Here is a 15,665-nt window from a genome sequence, read left to right as displayed (position 1 = left end):
TTCATTGCTTTCAACATCTTAACTCGCCTGAATTACTTTTTGACTCAAAAGTTGTTTGAATTTTTCCATGTAATTTATCCTTTGCATCATTGAAAGCATTAACAAAACATTTCCTCAAAGCATCTAAGAAAGAGCTAAAATATGGTGCGGGGCTCCTAAGGTGGCTTTACAGTTCCTTGGAGATCACTTGCTTGGGACTCGTTGTGCAACATGTCTGATTCATCACTTCTACCCCTCTGCACAAAAATTACTTTTTGACTCAAAAGTTGTTTGAATTTTTCCATGTAATTTATCCTTTGCATCATTGAAAGCATTAACAAAGCATTTCCTCAAAGCATCTAAGAAAGAGCTAAAATATGGTGCGGGGCTCCTAAGGTGGCTTTACAGTTCCTTGGAGATCACTTGCTTGGGACTCGTTGTGCAACATGTCTGATTCATCACTTCTAGCCCTCTGCACAAATTTTTGGAAACTTGGGTTAAAAAACTGTACTCCACCACTTTCTTTAGAATTTTTCTTCCGAGCAGCTTTCTTTATTTTTTCTCCTCTAGCTTTATTGAGGTATAATTGACATATAACGTTTTATAAGCTTAAAGTGTTCAATGTGTTGGTTTGATACAGTTCCATATTACAGAGTGATTACTGCCATAGAGTTAGCTAACACCTCCATTCCATCCCATAATTACCATCTCTTTTTTGTGGTAAGAACATTTAAGATGATCTATCCACTTAGCAATTTGAGTATGTAATATTGGCTATAATCACCATGCTGTACATTAGGTTCCCCAAAATCTAGGTTTGGAAGTTTGTGTACTTTGACCAACACAATGTTTTTAAATGGTGAAACTCAGGACTAGTAAGTTATTTACATATCTTATGGATGGGAATAGAAATTAGTTCAAAGTTTCCAGAAAGGAATCAGACAGCGTATTTTAAGAACGTTAAGGGATCCATACTTTTTGCTACTGTAATCCCAGTTCTCAGATTTTTTTTTAAGATTTTTTTATTTATTCATTTGAGAGAGAAAGAAAGAGCAAACGAGAGCAGGGAGGAGGGTTAGAGGGAGAGGGAGAGGCAGACTCCCTGTTGAGCAGGGAGCCCAACGTGGGGCTCCATCCCAGGACCCCGGGATCATGACCTGAACCGAAGGCAGACACTTAACCAACTGAGCCACCCAGGTGCCCCTCTCAGATTATTTTCTTGAGAAAACCTGAAATGGGAACAAAGCTTTACATGCAAAGTTTCTCATTACCGTCAAAAGTGAACAAAACTAAATTGTCTCAAAATTGGGAAAAATTAACTGATTGTGGGAAAGGATTGTGAACAATTGTTACTTCTGCATTTTTCAAGGTATCTCAGTAAGATGGTATTATTTTTATAATCTTTAAAAAAAACAGGCATTAAAATTCTGCTCAGTTGTCGGAACCTAGACAAAACTTGAGCACACCAAAGGAAAGTGCCCCTCGCCTCTCTTCATGATTTATCCTTGATTAGTTTAGTTTCCATAGTGAACAGAACCTGGAGAGGGCTGAGTATATATGGATAATACCAACAGCATTGGCATTTTCCCACTGGTTGAGATTGCAGCATGGTGGGTGTGATGGACACCAAAGCAGAATCACAGAGCCCCTGGAGGTTCCAGTTAGACAAATTCTTCCATGTTCCCAAAGAGATGTGCCTCGCTGGGTTCAGGGGTTTTGTCTTGGGGACTTTGGGCTATTCCTCCACAGATGCATTCCAAACACTTAGGATGGTGCCTGGCACAGTGTAGGCCAGTCAGTAAGTATTTTTGGAATATATAAATAAATGTTACCAAGGCTTTTCATGATGGCAAGGTTTTCGTTTGCTTTTCGGATTATTGTTTTTGATGCCTCCGTGTCAGTAATGACTTCAGAAGCTGACCTATGATTCCCGGGGTGATTAAAACCCACGTTGGTGTCGAGGCCCACTTTGGATAACCAGTGGGTAACTAGTGTGTACCTATGTCCAAACATTCCGTGAGCCCCTCTTTTGTGCTGGGGATGGGGTAGCTGTGTGTAAGTAGAGGCTGGAGGTGTCCCAGGCAGAGGGCTGGTGCCCACACCATCCATTGAAGGACTTGGTCTTTCTTGCGAAAATGATCACCTCACAAATTTGAGCCTTGGTCCTTACATTGGGGAGGGTCATGTGGCCTTTGCATCGAGAAGTTGGGGCCAAGGCATGGTGGGACAAGGGTTGGGTAGCAGAAGTTCCAGCCCATGAGCTCTGATGGGGGTATCTTGCCTATTTCCGCAGCTTCGAAACAACAAGGCGAAAGACGTCTGCTTGGACCAGGGGCCACTGGAGAACCACACAGCAATACTGTACCCGTGCCATGGCTGGGGGCCCCAGGTAGGAGCCCATCTCTGACCAGGAGGGGAGTAAAAGCACCAGGGATTCATGGGACTTGCAGTGACGTCTGCTGTCCCCTATTTGTAGCTGTTACGTGTTCTGAAATGTTAAGAAGGTGGGGGGCTTTCTGGTTGTTTCCATATAACACTTGGGGAAAGATTCATGAGTGTTTGCATTGGCACAGATATTAAGGGGACCAATGGGCACATTGCATACTGAATAGAGAATGTGAATAAATTGCAGTCATTTGCAAATAGGCGAGTGTACCTGTGCATACATTGCAGTTATAATCAAATATGCCTGAAGAAATAGCCGATTTCCTCATGAGAACATGCTCGACACGCTCATCCTGAAAGGTCGCCAGCAGGTGGGTAGGAATTATGACTGGGTCTGTAAGCGCTGGCACAAGAGCCCAGGGCTGACTCTGTAGGAGGAGCGTGCTTGCAGTGACATTTCAGAGAACACACGTGTTCTCCGGTCTCTCGGGAGAATGCACAAGATAACCCAAAAAGGGCAGAACGACCAACCAACAAAGTAAAAACCGAGCCTGGTAAATGAATTTCCTTTGGCAACTTCGTGCTAACCCAAGGTGTGTGCGTGTGTGCATGCGCATAAAGACCTTAGCCGAAAGTCTCTATGATTGGGAGGACGCATATCCAAAAATGTCATTAGATGTGACATTCATAAAAAATTTAAAACATTTTTTTTTAAAGATTTTATTTATTTATTTGAGAGAGAGAGCACATGAGAGGGGGGAGGGTCAGAGGGAGAAGCAGACTCCCCGCCGAGCAGGGAGCCTGATGCGGGACTCGATCCAGGGACTCCGGGATCATGACCTGAGCCGAAGGCAGTCGCTTAACCAACTGAGCCACCCAGGCGCCCCAATTTAAAACATTTTTTTATGTCAACTCATAGTAATAAAAGGCCGGCTACAGATGGGAAAAACCTTTATAATTCAATCCCAGAGGAGCACCAGACAGGTGACCCTAATCCAGACTTACCAGTTCTCTCTCTGGGTTTCAGCTGGCTCATCTGTAAGAGGAAGACACGGGACAAAATGCCCCATAAGCACCCTTGGTCTTGCTCATGTTCTGTGAACACACACATTCAGTGGCAAATCCACACTCATCGGTCACGAGTACACACACACGTGCATCATAAAGGCTCGTGGGTTTTCTTGGTTGTGGTACTTTTGCTTCCCACGAAGCCAATACCTAGAAAGAGAATTGCATTCTCTGCTATCACAGCAGGTGGTTCTGAGGGTCCAGGCCCTCAGCCTCCCTTCAGTGTGTGACAGGTCCTCTGAAGGTGGATAATAGGTACTGTGGAAGGGGTCAAATCCTGTGCTCCTTTGGTCCCTGCAGCCCCTCTGGGAGGTAGACCCGCAGCATGGGGAAACTGAGGCACGGGGGGGCCAGTGCTGGTAAGCAAAGCAGACTAGAATTCAGGCCCTCCAGCATGACCAAAGCACTTTAAATTCAAACCCAACCCATGTACTTCAAGATGATTTACTGAACCCTACAACCCACAATTGGCCAAAAGTGCCCTTGGGGAGCAGAAGGATGGGGAAGCCTAGACCTGCTCCACTTCCTGATGGGTCTCTGCAGGGAAGTGGGGCGTTTGCACTAAAGGGTCTAAAGGTCTAAAGAATCCAGGGAGTGTCTTTTTTTTTTTTTTTGAAGATTTTATTTATTTATTTGAGAGAGAGAGTGAGAGAGAGCATGAGCAAGGAGGAGAGTGAGAAGCAGGCTCCCCGCTGAGCAGGGAGCCCGACTCAGGACTCCATCCCAGGATCCTGGGATCATGACCTGAGGCAAAAGCAGACGCTTAACTGACTGAACCACCCAGGTGCCCCCAGAGTGTCTTTATTCATTTATTCATTCACTCAGCGAGTTCTGTCTTGATCACTTGCTTCAGACGCTGGTCATGAGTATATGTGGCAACGGATAAGATATAGTCCCTGCTCTCAGATGGTTTGCACTTGAGGAAAGAGACAAGTAAAGAGGCAGGAAAATCTACAGCATAGTAAGTGTGGAAAGAGCAAGATAGCTGGAGTGTCGGGAGACAGAAGGTGGCCCAGTTTGGCTGGTGCCCAATGCAAGAGGGAAGGACCGGCCAAGAGATAAGGCAGAAGGGGATGGAGAGGTGGATCTCCCAAGGCCTGATAAGGCAGTCAGGCTCCAAGGCACTAGTCCTTGACTTCAGTGTGTGGCCGAATCCCCTGGAAGGCTTGTGAAAGCACCACCTTCTGGGCCCCAGGCCCAGAGCTTCTGAATCGGGGGGCCTGGGGTGGGAGCTGAGATTTCGCATTTCCAGCAAGTTCCCAGATGATGCCAGGATGCTGGCCTGGGAAGTTTGGGACTTGACACTAGAGAACCATGGGGAGGATGATATGCTTAGATCGGGCTTAGTTTGAACTCCTGGAGGAGTTCAGAGAGGGTTGGAGGCTGAGGAGACATCCTGGCCTTCGGCTCCTGCTGACTTTCCAGCTTTTCCAGCACACGGTCTGTGATCATTGTTCGGGGAGATACGAGGAGTGGCTTATACTTAACTCCCAGGTTTCTCTGTCCAGTGCTCTGAATAGGTAACATTTGAACTAAGTCCTTAGTAACCGTGGCGTCGTAGACACCAGCGCATTTAGATATCCTCATAATCAAAACCTGGCCTGTGAAGCTGACCTTGGGAATGCGAAAGGGAACAAAGCTGGTCTAAAGAATGACTCTCAGACATCTGAGGGCTTCCCCTTATGGCTCCAAGCAGTGGCTTTTTACCTGGGTGATTCCGGGGAAGGTTTTCTAAGCCACTTGGGATATTCTCAGCTGAATCTAAGGACCAGCACATTGAAGTGGCTCCATCTGCCTTCTGTGGTCCCGTGACATCTCCCCCAGGGCCCTCTGCCCTTTCCTTTTGCCCCGGCCACTCAGAACGCCCACTAATGTCCTTGTGATGCTCCCAGCTCCGGGACAGACCCCTGTGAACTTGACCTTCCTCACCCTTCTGTCCAGAGCCTTCACTGGTCTGGTGTCCCCTGCCTCAGAGTCGCACCGGTCACCTGCTAAACAGATCCAGCCTGCAGATGGCCACCTGTCAGCTCCCTGTCCACACCGGAGCCAGCCCGCAGGCTCTTCCCTCCTCTGTGGCTTACACAGCCGACGACCAGCGCCTTTGGTGGGAAGTAATGAATTCATCTTTCAGCGGGTCCACCTGCATGCAGAGCTTTTCCAGATGAATGCTCCTGCCATTTAGTTGATGATGGAATGGCAAACCAAAGTAGGCGGCTCGCTGCTCCCCCCCAACTCTGGGATGAATACCCCCCCAACTCTGGGAGTGGGCCCTGGTTGTTTCCCATCAGCTGATTTTTTTTTTTTAAGTAAGTCTAATGTTGTTTTCTATTCTACCACATGTTCTGAATTAAGAAGGCACCCTTGGTACCTCTCTGCAGCTGCTAGGCTGCCCCCCACCCTGGCTCATCAAGGTTTCCCGCCCCCCTTCCAGAGCCACTCCCTCCACGCTAGGAGTGAGCCCCCCCACCCCACCCCAGTCACGTGCTTTGGCATCTTTGTGAACCGCTTCGGAAAGTGCTGTGGGCAAACAGAGACTGAATCAAAGCTCCCCTTAACAAGGCAACTCCCAGAAGAAGGAGTTGGTGTTCCACGGACATTGTTAGCTTAATTAATGGACTCTCTGTTGTAATTTATTATCAAACAGCAATTAAACGGAGATAAAATAAGCACCGAGGAGGGTAATTTCCTGTCTTGCGACATGTGTTTGTCAACAAAATGGAAACGGTTCCTCGCCCCGCGTTGAGCCCGCTCCCTCGCAAGTGTCTGTCGGCAAGCCCGTGACCAGCCTTGCCCTTGCCTGGTTACTAATTTGGATGAGACACGTACCCTTTTCTTTTTAGAGCCTAAGTTTTATTTAAAAATAGGAAGTCAGAGATGTGGCAACAGCCCTTGCGGCCAGCTTGAGCTCATTTAGAACGGGGGTCTTGTCTCAGGAGAGCCGAGGCTCCCCCACCCCACTGGGGGAGCGGCCGGCGGGTCTCCGAGCTGGAGCGGTCCGTGGCGTTCTGGTTTTGGTAACGCGTTCCATCCTCTCAGGTGGGTAGCGACCCTCCCCCAGTGCGGATAATGAGATGCAGGTAGTGCCATGACACTTTTTAAACGAAAGTCCCGTGACTCCTGGACGTGAATTCTGGGCTGTGACATCTGGTGCATTGTGGGGAGCGGATGTCCCTCGCTGGAGCCCCCATATGTTCGCTAGCCCACAGCAAGGCCTGGTGGAAGGACTTGAAGCAAGCATGCACACAGCGCTAGGCAAGACGTAAGAGCGAAGGCGTGGAGGTCGTGGGGGTGGCAGGGAACAGCGTGTTGGAGGGACAGTGACACAGTTGGCAGAGGCAAGTGGCTCAGGCCAGCCAGTAGGGTCCGAGTGTTGAGAGCCCTGGGTGCCAGGATGCGGGGCCGGGGCTCGGCACCCAGCATCTCGGGTGTGGTCCCCAGAACCGTGAGCCCCCGGCCATGCATGACAAGTACTGGCGGATCCCTGAGTCCAACCCCAGACCTACCTGAAGACGGGGCCTGGGGATCTGCATTGTTGTCTCTGAGTGTTTTCCTTTTTCAATCAATACCATCGATTGAGCACCTCTTAGGGGCAAGGCTTCATGTTAGACTTACAGGTAGTGGTCAGGTGTCTGCATCTGCCCCAGACTATGCCTACTCTCCCAACCTAATTCTTTTTTTTTTTTTTTTTTAAGATTTTACTTATTTATTTGAGAGAGAGAGAGAGAGCATAAGCAGAGGGGAGAGGGAGAAGCAGACTCCCCGCTGAGCAGGAAGCCTGACTTGGGGCCCCATCCCAGGACGCCAGGATCATGACCCAAGCCAAAGGCAGACGCTTAACCGACTGAGCCACCCAGGCACCCCCAACCTAATTCTATTTTTAAGTTATCATACTATTTCAGCTTTTATATAATTGGGTTTTTATTTTCATTTTTAAGGTAAATTCATTCTTGTTAATAGAGTTTTGCAAGTTTTAACAAACACACACCGTCAAGTTAACCCCACTGAAATCAAGATCTAGAGAGGTTCTGCCATCCTCCAAACTTCCCTTGAACCCCTTCGTAGTTGATCCCTCCCTCTGCCCCCAAATTTGAGGCCTAACCTAACTGGGAGTGTTCACGGAACCACATACCCAGCCACAGTTCTGACGCGGGTTCCTCCCCATGCCAAGGACCACAGCTTCTCAGCAACCCATGCCTTGTCAGCACAAGCAGGTGGTCCTGGGACATTCAAGGAGTGCTGTGTGAAACAGTTCCTAGCTGTGGTGGGACGTTCTAGGAGGTGTGTATCATGGAGAGGGGTGTCAGGCTCTCCCCAGGAGGACCTATGTGATTCGCTGGGCGCCAGGGACATATCAAAGGTCTCTCTTCTGTTTGTCCTTCTGTCAATACATTTCACTCTTCCTCTCCCTTCTCTTCGGAGAAGCTCCTATTCCTTAGCTTCAGTTAATTCATCACCCGAATGACAGATGAGAATTCTTTTATCCTGTAATTAAATTTAATCTGATCTTGGACTTATCCTTTGATGGCTTCATCTTTTCAGCGATACATCATCCAAACACCTTGTCACGATGATGCATTGTGCCAATAAAACACTGGTGCCCCACCGGAGTGACAGGGCTCCCACAGCTATTAGCATGTGGAAGGCACTCAGAAAATGCAGGAGGTGATGACACCCAGCAGCCTCTTGGCTTCCAAACAAAGTCAGGGGATGGAGCCGTTGAGAGCACTTTGGAGTTAATGCCCAAGGAAAGATGGCTTTCTGGAGACGGCCTCCTACTGGGTAAGAAGCAGACCTAGGAATCCCTTTCAATTCCTGGAGAGCAGAATGAGGTCAAAGCAGGGGAGCTTGAGACCTTGTGGGAGAATAGGGTTGGAGGAGCGAGGGCAGGTACTTTTCACATTAGGGAAACCTACAGAGACCAAAGAGAGAGGACGAGAAGCGGGAGGGAAAACCCTGGTGCTGTTTGCCACGTCTGGAGTGGGACACCACGGAGGCTCTTACTGCTCACGTCCAGCCCCCATCTCCCATGCAGTGTTTCTAAAACCCTCCCCCTGCATTCCAGTGCAACACTTATAAATTCATTTTGTCTCGTTGCAGATAGCAGGAATATTAAGCGCCTTTTTTTATTGTTCCTCTGACTCATCTCTCAAAATCCTCAAAATGCTTCTGAGTTTATTATTTCCAGATTGTTAGTTCCTGCCTCCTGGGCCCTGCCTCCAGCTAGCCTTTGTGAGCATCCCTGGTGCCCACCTTCTCTGCAGACCTTCACGAGGAGCAGGGTTCCTACCTTTCCACTTCCTGACAGTTTCCGGAGCCTTCAGGGGACCCGAGCCTCATCCTCTGCCATCTGCTCTGCTTCCCTGTTTTATTTCCAATCCCCAGTTCACTCTTTCTAATTATCCCTGACAAGTAGGTCTCGTGGTCCACACACAGGGAACAGGAATGCCCGATTTCCTAAGTGGCATTCAGAATGAAAAGCACTTGTACTTGATCTTGCTTAAGGAGGACTCCAGGTTAAGGAGGAATTACTGTATTGCTCTCTTGCCAGAATGGGGTGATGGACTATTCTCTCCAAAAAATCAGAATCATAGTCATAAATTGTTTTCCAGTAGAGATTCTTAGTTAAAAGTTTCATGTCTCCTTAGAAGTTCGGTGGATTGTTTTCTCCAGACAGAAAAAGCGAGCCAGGCAGACTTTGTGTTAATGTTGGGTTTGGAATAAGGAACTCAGACTGAACAGTGGGATGGTGGACGCCTTATCAGCTGAACCTCTACTTTGCCCAGAGCTGTTAAATTCAAAGCGAGTCACTGCTAGCTAATCTCTTCCTTTTCTACTAAAGATGCAACAGCTTTGTGATGACTTTGAAAAAAAAATTTAAATCATCCATAATCCCACCACCCTAAAACAACTATTATCATTTCTGAGGCTTGCTTCTAGCCTTTATTTTTTTCAAAGGAGTATTTTAATTTCTTATGTTGTTTTCAAATCACTGAATTAATAACATCACTGCTTCTGAAGGACAGGGAGGGGACGATGAAACCTGCTGGTGAAAAGGTATTTAATGCCTCAGGGCTAACAGCTGCAGCAGAGAAAGAGGAGGCCACTAGACTAATAGCCTCACGCCCTGACCATTTAGTTCAGAGAGTTTCCATGTTTCTTTGGCACAGTGGGCCTGTAGAGGGGTTATTTGCAAAGACGTTGCTTGTTTGACATGGAGAGGGTCTGGAATGTGGCCAGTCAGAATTAAGGGCAGATCCTAAAGAGTTTAGGGCTAGTGGAGTTCTGGCCATTGGTCTGGGCCTCAGAAGGCTGGGTTCCCATCAGAGAAGGCCAGAGGAAGACCAAATGTCAGTAGCAGAATGTTCTAGACCATTCTCACTGTACCACCTGCCTGGCTTAGAAAGTAAGGGTTGTGCAAAGTGCCGGGTTTGAGACAACTTGCTGGAATTCCACCCACATGGGGACCACCAAGGTTGCCATGTATTCACTGATGCTGGTTCTAGAAAGGTGTGAAGGCCTTCCTCAAATTGCTCTGTGATGTGGTTTCAATGCCAGCCCCTTTCCTGAGAATGCTGCACTGCATGGCCTCCTAGATTCTTCCTGCAGTGACAGGGGTTGAGGGTCAGTGACGGGGCCTGCTTTCGAGGGACTCCTATCAATCCTCTTGACTGCCTGATCCTGCTCCCAAAAGACTAGGTTCATGTCTGTGAATTGCCTGCAGGGCCTGAATCTGGCGCCCCTTTATGGAAATTTAAATGTCAACCAGCCAAAGGTTGAAGGCAAATCATAAGAAGCCTTGCAGGAAGGCTATGTACACAAGGACATGAGTTCTCGTCAGCTTGGGCTCCATATCCCACACTTAAATAGTTGGTTTGGCCATGCACAGGACAGGAAGTGTCAACTGCAGTGGAGGGGAGGGGTGGAGAGACATATGGTCAGCCAAAGTCCCACCCTAGCACTCCAGATACTTTTTCATGGCATTCTCTGTTGGGATGAAGCTCCTGATATACCGCCAAAGTGGGCCAGGAGCTAACCAGAGCCATGCATGGCTAACTGAAGGTCTCTGGTCCCTGCATCTTAGTGAGACTAGAAATCAGGAAAGGACACTTCACATACATCATGGACCAGAGTTAATTCTTCTGTGATGATGCTAAGAGGTACCTTTTTGTATGTGGCTGACTCATAAGTGAAACACATCTCAGCTCCCTTGTTTACTAGCTGTGACCTTGGGCAAACACTCAAGTTCCTTGTACTTCAGTTCCCTTCTCTGTAATGTAAATATAATGATAGTATATACCTCATAGAGATACTGTGTCAGTTAAACAAGCTAATCCATGCAAAGTCCTTAGACAAAGTCCATGGCACATATCATATAGAAATGATGTCCCTGGTGCTGACTTCGGGACCTTGGGAAGGCTTCAGTTTTCCAAGAAAGATTCAGTTAGGTTCTACTTCTACAAGGTTCTACTTCCTGAGGCTATTAAAAAAAAAAAAAACAATAATGAAGATCAGTGAAAACTTGAATACGTTCAGGCACTTTGAGCACCTCAAGTCTTCATAGAACTTGCAAGGGGAAGATTGGACCAGTGATATAGAACCAGTTTTCTGGTTCTGGAACACATGAGCTTTCTGTCATTCAGCTAGTCTTCCAGCTTGGTTCAGTTCTTTAAGGAAATGTTGCCTGGAAAGCAAGTTACTTGGAAAGACAGATGGGACATGGAGGCTCCTACCATCTAGGAATTCATAGTTAATTAAGATATTATTGTATAAAATAGCCTGGTGATTGGTTGACTCCAACCACTGATTTTTTTTTTTACTTATCAAATTAATTTTTGTAGGCTTCATCTTGATGAATATTATGCAATTTATGACACATTTTTTTCTAATTTATCTAATCTTCAGACCAACCCAACAAAATAAATACAGATATGGTTTTCCTGATGGGCAAAACACCATATTTCAGAATATGTAATATATTGAAGTCTTATGCTGTTCTTCATTCTTATATTTCTTGATTAATTTCCTCCTTTACAAGACACCAAAATATCTGAATCTCAGACATCTTCTCCCTGGAATTCCACAACATCTTGTTGATAAAATTTCATTGTTTCTTGCATTGTTTCTGAGAGGCCTTCTATTGTTCCCATTTTAAAGATGGGGAAACTAAGTCTCCAGGACTAAAGAGGCTGGAACACAGAGCATGAGGTGAGGAGTGACCAAAGGTGAGGCCAGATCAATAGGCAGGAGTCAAATAATGTACAGCTCTATAGGAATGTTAAGGAGCTTGGGCTTTATGCCAGCCCCCATAGGAAGCCATTGAAATATTGAAAGCCTTTTAAAATAGAAGGTTGGGGTACGGTCTGATTTATATTTAGGAAGCAATCACTTGGGATTGGTTTGAGGAATGGATCAGAGGGGTCTTAAGCTAGAGGCAAGAACTTCAGTTATAACACTGGTATGATTATCTTGTCAAAAGTTAGTCACCTAAACTTGAGTAGTGACCATTGGGATAGTAAAAAGTAGACAAATTTAAAATATGATTAGGGATAAAATTAGACTCATACTTGACACTGTACACAAGCTTAAATTCCAAATGAATTAAGAATCTAAATGTAAAATATGAAACTGTACACATACTAGAAAAATAATGGATGAATTCCTCTCTAATTCTGATCTAGGGGAGGACTTTTAACTAAAACTCAAAATCCAGAGACAATAATAGATTGATGTATTTGACTACATTAAAATTTTTTAAAACTTTCATGGTGATATAATACCATAAACACAGTCAAAGACACCTGACAACCAAGGAGAAAAGATTTATAACATATGCCACCAGGGATAATTTTCCTGTTCTATAAAAGATGCTTAAAAATTGAACAAAGGACTAAAAATCTGATAGAAAAATAGGAAAAAGACACAAGCAAACAAGTTGTCCCCCCACCAAAAAAACATATATGTGTGTGTGTATATATATATCTTTTAAATATATGAAAAATGTTCAAACTCATTCATAATTGGGGAAATTCAAAGCAAAATAACACTGAGAAGCCATTTTCCTCACCTATCATATTTGCAAAAATTAAAAAATTTGACAATATACTCTGTTATCAAGGTTCTGAAGAAATAGCCGATCTCCTAGATTGCTGGTAGAAATGCAAATTGGTACCATTTTTTGGAGGGGAGTTTGGCAATACTTAACAAAGCTACAGTATGCTTATTTTCTGACCCAGCAATCCATTTCCAGAGGTCTACTCTGATTTCCAACAATATGAAAATGGTGTGCATTACAGCATTATTTACAATTGCAAAATATTAGAAACTAGTTTAATGCCTATTGATAGGAGAGTGGTTGAATGAGCAGTGGATAGCATGTAGCTATACAAAATAACATGGGCAATCTCTATGTACTGATACAGAGTGATTTTCGCATAATTTTAGGTGAAAAAGGCAAAGTACAAAAGAAGATGCATAGTATGCTAACCTTTATTTAAGACAAATGGCCATTTAAAAATAAATACCTGTATCTGCTCATCTACACAAGAGATTCAGGAAGGATAAATCAGAAACTAATGGGATTGGTTACCTACTAGAGGTGCATGAGAATGGGATGATGGAATGTGGAAATGGGGGCAGATAAAAGGAATAAAAGGGGAGTGACACTTGTCTCTCGGTGCACCTTTATATCAAGTTCTGACTCTCAGAACCATGGTGATATTTCAAATGTCTGAGAAAGAATAATAAATTCAACTAGAATGTGGAGATCAGAGGACCCACAATGGGATACAAACAGTAAAAAAAAAATAATAGTAACCTAACTAAACAAATATAACTACACTGATAGACAGGGAAGAATAGCACCAGTCTAAGTAACTTTGAAACAGTTTGGACAATTTTGACTGGATTCTAGGGAAAAAAAAAAAAAAAACATTGCAAATACTACGTTCTAGTAAGCTTGTTTTCTACAGCAGTCTGGATTAACAATTCTGAAACTACTGTATGAATATACTAGGATTGAACAAGTAAGTATATAAAGTGTGGATATTGGGAACCAGGTCTCTTATTGGAGAAAGAGGTTATAAATAAGGAAAGAGGTATGGCTAGAATGAATGGATGTTGGATTGCAATGTGAGGGATCAGGATGAATTTATTTTATATGTATAAATAAAAAATATATATATATAACATATATATAATATATATATAAATAGAGATGTAGAAATAAACTTATAGAAAATATAGAAAGAACAAATGTGTGTATGGATTGGTGTACATACATATATTTCCTAGCTCTGAGACAACCTAGAAGCAATAAAACCCAGTAGCATTGATGGGGCACCTGGGTGGCTCAGTCCTTAAGCGTCTGCCTTCGGCTCAAGTCATGATCCCAGGGTCCTGGGATCGAGCCCCACGTCAGGCTCCCTGCTCTGCGGGAAGCCTGCTTCTCCCTCTCCCACTCCCCCTGCTTGTGTTCTCTCTCTTGCTGTGTTTCTCTCTGTCAAATAAATAAATAAAATCTTTAAAAAAATAAAATAAAATAAAACCCAGTAGCACTGAACATCTCTGGCACCCAGATTTTGGATGATCCCAGCAATGGAGCAGGAAAAAATAGAGGTTAAGCCTGGAAAACCTTGTGGTGTCAGAATAAAAGGAAGTTTTTATTCTTATTCTGTTGTCTTCTCAATAGAACACAGGAACCACCCTGAAGAAGTTCCAAATGTCCAAATCTGGAACTATTTGAGCAACAAAATAAACAGTGAGAATATTAGATTGTCACATAATTTTTTTTTAAAATCCATGAGTCCATACTGACATAAATAAATAAATGGAGAGAGGGGGACCACTATTTTTTCAGTAGAATTCCACTTAGTAAATGTAGAAGGCATGTGGGAAATGAAAATCTCCCCTAGGTGGTCATGCCAGTAATACTTGCTGAAGTCCTGAACTAGCAATGGGTGCTAAAATTAATGATCAAAAGTAAGATATTTTCGTAGTTTCCAAGTTATCTCCCTTTATCAAGGGAAAATAGTAACTTCATGGTTGAGAAGCCCAAAAGACACTGCCTTAACCAAGTGTTCAAGGTTATCATCACCAGTGATGAAACATCATGCTCCCCTGATCTGCTGCCCCAGGAAGGGCACGGCATCATCCCTGTGGTTTTTCTTCCTTAAAATGTACAAATATACCTTCAATCTTCATCATGAGGAAGCATCAAACAAACCCGAATTGAGGCGCATTCTACAAAATAATTGCCCAGTACTCTTCAAAAGTGTCAAGGTCATTAAAAACAAGGGAAGACTGTCCCAGATAGGAGAGATTAAGTAAGGAGACATGACAACAGAATGCAGTGTGGAATCCTGGAAGAGAAAACATGTTTGAAAAGTGACAAAATTTCTGTGAGGTCTCTAGATTGTTAATAGGATTGGACCAATGTTAATTCCCTAGATTTGGTGATTACACTATGATTATGTAAGTAAGATATTAACTTTAGGATAAGCTGGGTACCACATATACAGGAACTCGCTGTACTGTATTTGCAACTTTTTTATAAGTCTAAAATGGCTTTGACATTGAAAGGGTTTTTTAAACACGTTTTAAGAGGGCTAGTTGGCTGGAATTATTAGTGGAGAGGTCAATGGGAGCGATGAGAGAGATGGAAGTGATACTCAAGTCCCTGGCTAAACCAGGGGTAGATAGTGGCACCATTGCTGAGATTGGAGACAAAGGTTTTGGAGAGAAGTTGATATGAGTTCTGTTTGGGGCATTGTGAGTTCGGGGCAAGGGATGGGCCTTGGGAATCCCCACAGTGATGTCCTCCAGGCAGCCGAACATTCCAACCAGGTGCTGAGGACAGAGTGGCAGAGGCAGATGGGGCTTTGGCCAAGGGAGAGAACAGTGATTCTAGGACAGACCCTAGTGTGGCTCTGCCATCAGTGGTGCTGCCCAGAGGTCCAGCAAGCGAGACTACATTGCGTGTTAGATACAATACCAAACGTGGGCGAGAGGATTCTCCATGGAGCATGGAGAGGAAGCCAGATGGGAGTGGATGCAGGGGAGAAACGGAGGTGAGGAGGTGCAGACATGGTGGCGAGAACTCTCCAGAAGCTTGACTTTGAGGGAAGGTGAGACCAGGTGGGGAGGCAGAGAAGGGTCTGAGTTAAGCACACTTAGGGCAGAGTGAAGGGGAGTGAAGACTAAACAGAAAGGAGTTACTTATATTTCTAAAATATTAG

At 44.7% G+C, this 15,665-nt stretch overlaps 1 protein-coding gene across 2 annotated transcripts in view; it reads left to right on the top strand.

The window, feature by feature from the left end:
- Positions 1-15,665, top strand: part of GALNT17 (polypeptide N-acetylgalactosaminyltransferase 17) — a 446,740-nt gene that overhangs the window by 416,136 nt on the left and 14,939 nt on the right. For both annotated transcript variants that reach the window (XM_045875477.2, XM_054507624.1), the window contains one exon: positions 2,273-2,368. In XM_045875477.2, coding sequence (XP_045731433.2) covers positions 2,273-2,368 — 96 coding nt within the window. The remainder of the gene's footprint in view (positions 1-2,272; positions 2,369-15,665) is intronic.

Source organism: Mirounga angustirostris, unplaced genomic scaffold (genome assembly GCF_029215605.1).
Source record: "Mirounga angustirostris isolate CCGP_5_RB_7025 unplaced genomic scaffold, mMirAng1.0.hap1 SCAF_5, whole genome shotgun sequence".
Classification (NCBI taxonomy): Eukaryota; Metazoa; Chordata; class Mammalia; order Carnivora; family Phocidae; genus Mirounga; species Mirounga angustirostris.
The sequence above is the reverse complement of the archived record's forward strand: the minus strand, read 5'-3'. Positions and strand labels throughout refer to the sequence as shown.